Here is an 8,262-nt window from a genome sequence, read left to right on the forward strand (position 1 = left end):
AAATGTTTTCAAAACTGTGCCTTGTTCTTTTTAGCAACCCACTAAACATGAAAATTCTAATTATTTCATGCATGCCCATATGGGTGATATTCCAAAATTCAGTCACATAATTATGTAGACACTAACTACATGTACTACTGTATGGACCCTAGTTTTTAGTTACATAGCTATCTGTAATTCAAGCACACATGTACTTTCAAAACAAATTAATAATAAGCACTAGAGACTGTACTGTATATTAGACCTATAGCTAGTGTATATAATGTCCCATTTTCTTGACTAGAGTTGAAGGCATGGGTAGATGTAGAGCAGTAGCACTAAAGTGTTGTTGCTACACACTAATGTTGTAGGTATAGTTGGTGCTTTGAAAATCTACGGCGTGCCGGTACAAACTAAGCAATGACTTGAGTGAAGCGTGGACCAATATGGATGTCCCCTTTCTGTTAATCACAAAATGTATGTTTGGATATCACCATATAAAGAGGTGGTGTTTATAAAAGGTGACCATGAAGTGGTCTAATCAATTAGATCATCAAGTATGCCTTAACTATCTTTTAGAATTACAAATTTACAATGTGGTCTTTGTACAGAGGTGGTCTTTGTAAAAAAGGTGGTTTTAAAGAGTTATGACCACTAAGTGAGGATTTTACTCTAGGATACACATATATAACGATTTGACCATTTCCGTTTTCCATTTCCACTGTTTCCAATTACCCCATAAACAGTGTGACAATCACTGAAATAGAGGTGTTGATAACAATAAGTATATGTTATGACACACCTTCTATCCCTACACTTAGATGGTTTCATAAACAATTAATGTGATAATAAACAAGTTGTGTTTGGTTTCAATATTTCCGGTGTTTGTAGTTTTAGGATATGGCTTCATGTTGCCTTTGATCCAACTGAATGTGTAAAACATGTTGTCTTTTATTATATAGCTTTTACTTGGGATTCAGTGGGATAGAAAAGCATGTGTAATAGCTGGCAAATAGAATTAATACTATATACCTTCAGAACAAAGCTATGGTATAAAGGTTACTTCTATATGATTTAAATAATAATTTTTGAAAAATTATCAATGTAAGGATTTGACAGATGTTTTGATATGTAATGAGTCAGATTCTCTTAACATTCCATATTCATCTTGTTCCAAACATCTCAGCAGTTTCTAATAACAATAATTGACACAAGCCAGCAATACGATCACTTACTTACTTACCTTGCAACATAAACTCACCAGTAAGAAAGGCGAGCACACAACAACTGTTATTCCTATGAACATACTGATACTGATTAACACATCTTTTGTGGTTAGTTCCTTTACATAATGAACTCTTACAAGTACTTGTACAGCTTTATCACTATTGGCCGTAGGGACAGCATATTCTATCAACTGGTCTGCTAAGTTCTTCAGTTATAAAATTAAAATAATATACACAATGTTGAATTATTTGTGTCTCACCTCATACACGGTAACAGCTGATATGTTTATAGTAGTAGCATTAGTGTCAGAGTGGGAATCTACATCTATACAATATGTATATATGGCACTATCCAAAAATGCTCACCGTAATTTTCACCAGAACAGTTGGTAAACATTAACAGAGCCATCTGGTATCCTGCTTGTTGGACCTGTAGTAGCTGTAACAAAAAAATCTTATCTTTTACAATACAACAGTATGACATGGTTGTGTGGAACATTAACATGGTTAAGTGCTTCATCTTAACATCAAATGTTCAAACTTTTATTTTAGCTAGCATGTCTCTAGTATAGAGAAGTTAACTGTTTTATTACAGTACACTCAAGAGCGAGCTATAATTTCCATATGATATAGCTTGCTATTATACATAAGGGGTAGAGCTTACACAGAATTTTATTACTCTATCAAACAAAAACCAGTTTCAAGTTCCATTTGATCGATGGTGTTGCAATAGGTTAGGAATAATCAAGCCCAAACATGAATTCAACAAAATGTTGACAAATTCTATTTCTTTATTTACACATTATTATTTAGCAAACAAATATTGTACACCATACATACCTTCTGTTCTACACTACAGTCACAAGTGTCATTATCACTCAACTTCACTAATGCTGCCCACTCAATACTAATATTATTGGGAGGATCAACTTCACCACAGGCAAACTGTGGTTCATCAGTTACATATCCCTTCAAGAGAGAATATGATATGTACAATCAAACTAATAGAAGAGGTGAGAGACTTACCCTAATTCCTGCAACAGAAATCTTGGCTGCTTTACGGTAAACTATAAAGTTTTGATCACAATGGAAATCCTCTTCATTGTCTTCACGATGGTCACATGAATAATATGCAATGGTAGCAGAGCCATTCAGTATCTATTAATAAATAAAATAACTACTGAGCAAGAGAATTGTTTTTTTTACAGGCAAAAACTGGTAAGGGCCAGGACAAAATGCAGGTGCTTATAATCATGTTATTATACTATAACATATTTGAATGTCATTATTGAAAATGAGGAATAGAATAGATCAGTACCAATGAATTTAAAGATCCGTTAAGTAGACATCTAACATACAGTAAGCAACTACTGTACTATTAGAATTATTGACTGCTCTATTAGAGTATCTCAATTGTCTGTGTGCCACCTCTAAATTTTCCACTGCTAACTTCTTTTAAAAGTTATTCACACTAGGGCTACTTCAGTCCCAACATATACTGTAGAGAATTGTGTCCTTTTTAAAGGATTACAAGATTTTTCATTTATACACTGAACGAGATTATCAGGGGCGGATTTAGGATTTACAAAAGGAAGGGGGGGTGGGTGGGTAATTCAAGGTACTGGGGGTCTGGGGGAATGCCCCCCAGAAAAATTTAAAAAAATAGATGCTAAAATACTGCAATTCGGAGATATTTTCACATACAAATACTTATAATTTTGCCAATATAAACATTTTATATAATTCCCTATATTTTGTATAATTCCCTTTAGATTGGGTATAAGCTCTATAGCATTTGTTAATTTAAAGGTTTGGGTAAGTTCAGAGAACCAACACTCTCTCACAATTGCACAACAACAGGTACATATTAGAATAGTAATGGGATTGAAACTGGAAAATTTTGAAATTTGAAAGATACGAGATTGAACTTGAGAGCATTAAGTATATTGCCACAAGTATAATTAGTAATGAAGGCCTTTTAAATAGACCAATGCACTTTACTGTATGTATAGACACATCTTCAGGTGTAGACAGATATGGATAAATTCCATAGCAGAACCGATTATTATATATCTGCTGAATGTCCTATTAGAGTAGTTAGATGACTGCTCTATTAGAGTATCTTGATCTTGTGCACCTCCAATGCAGATCCCAGTGATCCAGGCCCTTGTTGTAAAAACTTTAGCATAAATCCAATGATAATTCCTCGAATAGATGGTTATAAGTTTTAATGAGTATTTGTGATCATTATAACTATGCTAAGACAAGATTTCTTCAGCATATTGATCAAGTAAAATCTAAAAGTGAATGGGGGCTTCAGCCCTCAAAGTTCCTCTCCTAGATCTGCCCCTGATTATTACATCATTCAAGCCATATACTGGATAGGAACAAAATAGGAGACAGAAGCTTATAAGTAACTTGTATCCATACTGGTAACTATAGTAGTAGCAAGAGTTCATAGTAATGGACACTTGCAATCGTTGGGTAGCAATGGCAGTTCTGAACAATGGTCATTCCTGATATAACAAATGACTGCATAATCACTAACTACATAATGTAGCTGAAAATTTTTTCACAGTATACGTTTTCATGCTATTAACAGTCTTGACCCTTGTCTCAACTGAAGCAAATTAAGGGTGTCATGTGGCAACACACTGTACAGGTAAGGTGATTTCCAGAATTTTATATTTAACCCTTAAATGCGCATAAGCCTATATATTCACATGCCCTGGAAAACACATAAGCCTATATATAGGCTTTTACGCATGGCTGCAAACAAAGCGCTGTAACTTTCGAAGCATTCATCATATGGCTTTGTAATTTGTGCCATTCTACTCGTGATGTAATAAGCATTAAAATGAAACCTAGGGATTTACCCTACAACCAAAGTATAGGAACTAAAACTTGCCGTAAAAATAATTCTTAACAAAGAACTACAAAAATGTGCTACATACCTTTAGAAATGATCCATAACTCCTTGCCAGTTGGTCCAAATCACTGCAAACAAGTATTAGTCGAATCGCCATTCAATGGCGAATCAGGCCATATAGAGCTCACGTGATTAAACCCACAATCAATATGACAGACAAGACAAAGAGTGTGCTGTTGCGATAAAGCGAGACGTTATTCTTCTTCACTTTATAACAAGTAAGCCTTTGTTGTTACAGTGGTTATTTAGCCTTCCCCAGGTAGGCCAATGAATAAGCTTTCTATTGATATCTCGTTTTATGCTAATAGAGTTAGGAAAGGCTATCTTGCCTCACCATATAAGTTTGCTTTGTCTAAACACACATTCCTTAAAAGTTACGTGCGCATTCACGGCTTAATTCGTTAAAAGTTTTATGCGCGTTTAAGGGTTAATGGAAAGTTAGCATATGTGCAAACCACTCTAAGATCATACGCTGTCATAGGATGATAGATTTATAAAGGCAAAATTTTCTTATTTATTTTCATGACCAAAATCCTAACACTATAAATAATTTGTGTAATTTATTTAATGAACTCTAAATGTGATGAGCATAACTTTCAGTGGGGTATGTGATGTGTAGGGGGATGATAGTTCACATTTGCTAGTTAATGAGGCAAATCTGAACCATCATCTCCCATATACCACACGTAAATTTACAATTGTGCAAATGTACATTTATTGTAGTGTATAAAGTTCTAAAACATGGCATGACTGCAAAATAAACAGCTTTGTAAAAGTATTTTACAGTTTCACTGTCCATGCTGGTCACATTGGTAAAAGGCCACTTTGCATTTCATTTGGAAGAGCAAGCAAAAGAGCAGTTATCCTTGGACCTTACTAGACAAGCCAGAGCTAGCTTTAGCAGTTCGACAGAAGACAATGGATGAAAACTGCTACATTTACAGGGTCGGAGCCCGCAGTCGAGATACTTGTCATTGCAGTAAACTCTGATAGAACATACTCTAATAGAGCCTGCAGTAGAATATATCCACTGCTCAAATTACACTGCTTAGCTGAAGCCATTATAGCTAGTGTTTGTACTTTTCAAAGTTCTAGTGAATTATATGCATTGCATTGGGATAATTAATCATGTATGTCTTGCATTAGAAAAATTACTAAAGAACTAAACTTTCACTTTCAGCCTTGATAATATAATTGACTAATAGCTACTAGACATGAAATTATTATTTTGTCCCTAATGGCACCCTCCCCGATATCTAGCTAGAAGTGAAACCTAGTTTTGCATGCAAAAAGAAAATAAGAACTAACATACATAGATCTACAAAACACCACACAGACTGCCAGCAAACACACAATCAACCCCTAATTGGAGCCTTAATCAGAAAGCCCTGAGCACACTGCAGGGAGTGGGAGAATGAAGCAGAGTCCAACTCAAACAACAAAAGACTACCAGACAACAAACTGAAAAGATGAGAAATCGAATTAATACATATTGTAGCACAAAATTACATACCAGGATATCAAAGAAGAAAGAGACTTTGTATATAAAATAGCCATCATGCAGATACCATTTCAGAGCATCTATTTTCAAAACATTTCCTGGGAGAGCATGCCCCTAGCTTCGGATGCTTATACATGATGCATCTGCTTCACACATGAAATATCACAATAAGAGTGTGCATAACCCCCCATTGGTATAGACCATGGATGGTCTGACCAATCAAAATCACTGGGCTCCAGCCCTGGTTTATTCTAGAAGTTGAGTCCTATTTGATGGTACACCCCACCTTGAATCAATAAGTTTTCACAGTATCTGAAGTAGACCCGCTACCTCAAACAGAAAGCATCCCCGGCCCTCCACCTACACATATCGGTTGCAACACTGAACACACAAGGCAAGACTATTATACAGATTTTAAGTTCCTTTAATACTTAGTCAGCTGGAGAAATCACCCTTTACAAGGGCTCCACAGTAGGCCATGTCTTTAGTATTTATCCATCCATTGCTATACCAACAAGGCACTTTTCTGGTCTTCTCTGGGTCAGTAGCAATGCCTTCCCTTGAGACAACGTTCCCTAAGTACGTAGGTCACTGACTCCCTGCACAATCCAGTTTCTACAGAACGACACCTAAGTTCTGAAGGTGTTCATCAAAGTCATGGCCAACAACTCTAAATAAATAAACAAGGCACCTTGAATATTGTCCATGAGTATCTGAAACATGGCAGGAGCATTACACAGGCCGAACAGTATCACCTTAAACTCAAAAACGCCCTCATATGTATGTAGTAAATGCTGTCTTCATCACTCTCTGCCACTTCAACCTGCCAGTAACCATTTAGTAAGTCCAATATGGAGAACCACTGAGACCATGATAGTGTATCCAAAGTATATCATCAATACATGACAAGGGGTAAGCATCTTTACAAGTTACTGAGTTTAGTTTTCTGTAATCAATGCAGAAATGGGCAGAACCATCCTTCTTCTTGACAAGTACGATGAGAGATGCCCATGGGCTTGTTGATGGTAGCATAATGTCTCTTGATAACAAGTCACCTGGGAGTTGGTGTACCTCTCCTAAATGGTGGTATTTTCCTAGGTTGTCAGCAGATTGGGTGACTTACTCCATGCAGTGTTACTAGTATATTGTATTGAACTCGTCAGTTTGTCCAAGCTTTTTATCATTAAGGGGAAAAAACATCAGGCATAGAGCTTGTTCTACTGTTGGCAATCCAACCGATCACTTCCACAAACAAGTTCCCACAAGAGCTTTTGTTCAGCAATACTATAACACTTGCTGGAACATCAGGGTGAATTCTGGAGACTTTGAATTAGCATTTGCCACTGAGTGTTAGAACTGGGTGTCTGATGCAGATGGTGGTATCACCAAGCAAGTATGGTAACCGCTATATCCTAGTAGCTTCTGAATACTTTACAAAATGTCCTATTATACTTCTGAAATTGCCTATTATGTTTTTAAGAAATTTAATTATAATGCTCCAAAATTTCCCCTATTGTATGCTCCAATTAAGCCCAGCCGTATCCAAATATGCTCATTTAAATTGCGTCTTGACTACTCTACGTATCTAATGCATCTGTGAACGTTCTATTAGGTTATTTCAACATGTGGTGACTGTTCTATTAGAGTATATCAATCTTTAACTAGTCTTTCCTTCATAAGCAGCTGTAAATCTGATTTTTACTGTGTTTGCACACTATCCCACTCTGCATCATGCAAAATATACACAGTTTCAGCTTCTCTGATAGCCAATGCACATAAATAGTGCCTATTATGCTGGCATTACATGTACATGTGATACAGTAGACATGATGACTATTAATTAATTAATTTATAGACATGGTGACTATTAATTAACACATGCAACACTTTCCTACACACACACATTTACTCCTGATGTCTCCCTTAACACATATAGGGATAAAAGGTTATGCATGTGCATTCTTCAAAAGTAGAGTTTGTGCTAAAGTTCTTGTCTGGGGGTGTATAGGATCTATGGAACCGCGTGGCTTTGTAACACTTAGTAGTGTAACACAGGCAGGTTGCAGTTGATCTTGTCTCGTGTCCAGACCGATTTTTAACCTGCTGATAGTCCCCACAAAAGCGCTCTGGGTACGAGACAATTTCAACCCCTTATTAAAGCGGAGGACAAATGCATGGCTCGCTAGCGAATACACATTTCGGCACACATACCTGGAATGATCTGGAATCAATGTCATATGATAACACCGGGATGACTATCGCAATGTAAATACTCAAATGGTATAACATAATCTTCATCGACCCTCCTTATAATTAATCTAGCTCCGCCCACCTACTACTTTTTTTTTTTTTAAGGTTGACAATGATAATATAAACACTTAAACAGTGAGCAGAGAGGCAAACTCTACCTACTACTTATAGATCTCAACCCGAGATCACGTGTAAGTCTCAAGCGAAAGGGACTTTATTCATGGTGTTTTCCTTGAGCACTTCAGAAGCGCCCTACCATCACAGAATGGCCTATACATCCTAAGGAAATAGTGATTTTGCCAGTCTTGCACAATTACAATGCATTCATAGAAAAAGACCCACTTGTTCAAACGTAAAAAGGCCCACATGTTCAGATG

At 36.4% G+C, this 8,262-nt stretch overlaps 1 protein-coding gene across 2 annotated transcripts; it reads right to left on the reverse strand.

Annotated features, from left to right (window-relative positions):
- Positions 1–1,049: 1,049 nt before the first annotated feature.
- LOC136240678 (uncharacterized) lies at positions 1,050–8,059 on the reverse strand. 2 transcript variants are annotated; one of them, XM_066031700.1, is made up of 7 exons: positions 7,847–8,059; positions 2,232–2,363; positions 2,046–2,174; positions 1,572–1,644; positions 1,466–1,524; positions 1,223–1,411; positions 1,050–1,171 (listed from the first exon to the last, which is right to left on the reverse strand). In XM_066031700.1, the coding sequence occupies exons 1-7, from the start codon at positions 7,931–7,933 to the stop codon at positions 1,079–1,081; spliced, it is 762 nt and encodes a 253-aa protein (XP_065887772.1). In that variant the 5' UTR covers positions 7,934–8,059; the 3' UTR covers positions 1,050–1,078. The 2 variants fall into 2 exon arrangements, with proteins under 2 accessions (XP_065887772.1, XP_065887771.1); XM_066031699.1 differs by having other exon boundaries at positions 1,466–1,530.
- Positions 8,060–8,262: the final 203 nt, after the last annotated feature.

This window comes from Dysidea avara, chromosome 12, assembly GCF_963678975.1.
Source record: "Dysidea avara chromosome 12, odDysAvar1.4, whole genome shotgun sequence".
In the NCBI taxonomy this organism is placed as follows: Eukaryota; Metazoa; Porifera; class Demospongiae; order Dictyoceratida; family Dysideidae; genus Dysidea; species Dysidea avara.

Excerpts from the sequence above, each read along its gene's own strand:
- LOC136240678 (XM_066031699.1), bottom strand. The coding sequence starts at position 7,933 with ATGAAGATTATGTTATACCATTTGAGTATTTACATTGCGATAGTCATC. Across the intron at positions 1,645-2,045 it reads ACTGTAGTGTAGAACAGAAG|CTACTACAGGTCCAACAAGC; the intron begins GTATGTATGGTG and ends TTTTTGTTACAG. Across the intron at positions 1,531-1,571 it reads CTGTTCTGGTGAAAATTACG|ATGTAGATTCCCACTCTGAC; the intron begins GTGAGCATTTTT and ends CATATTGTATAG.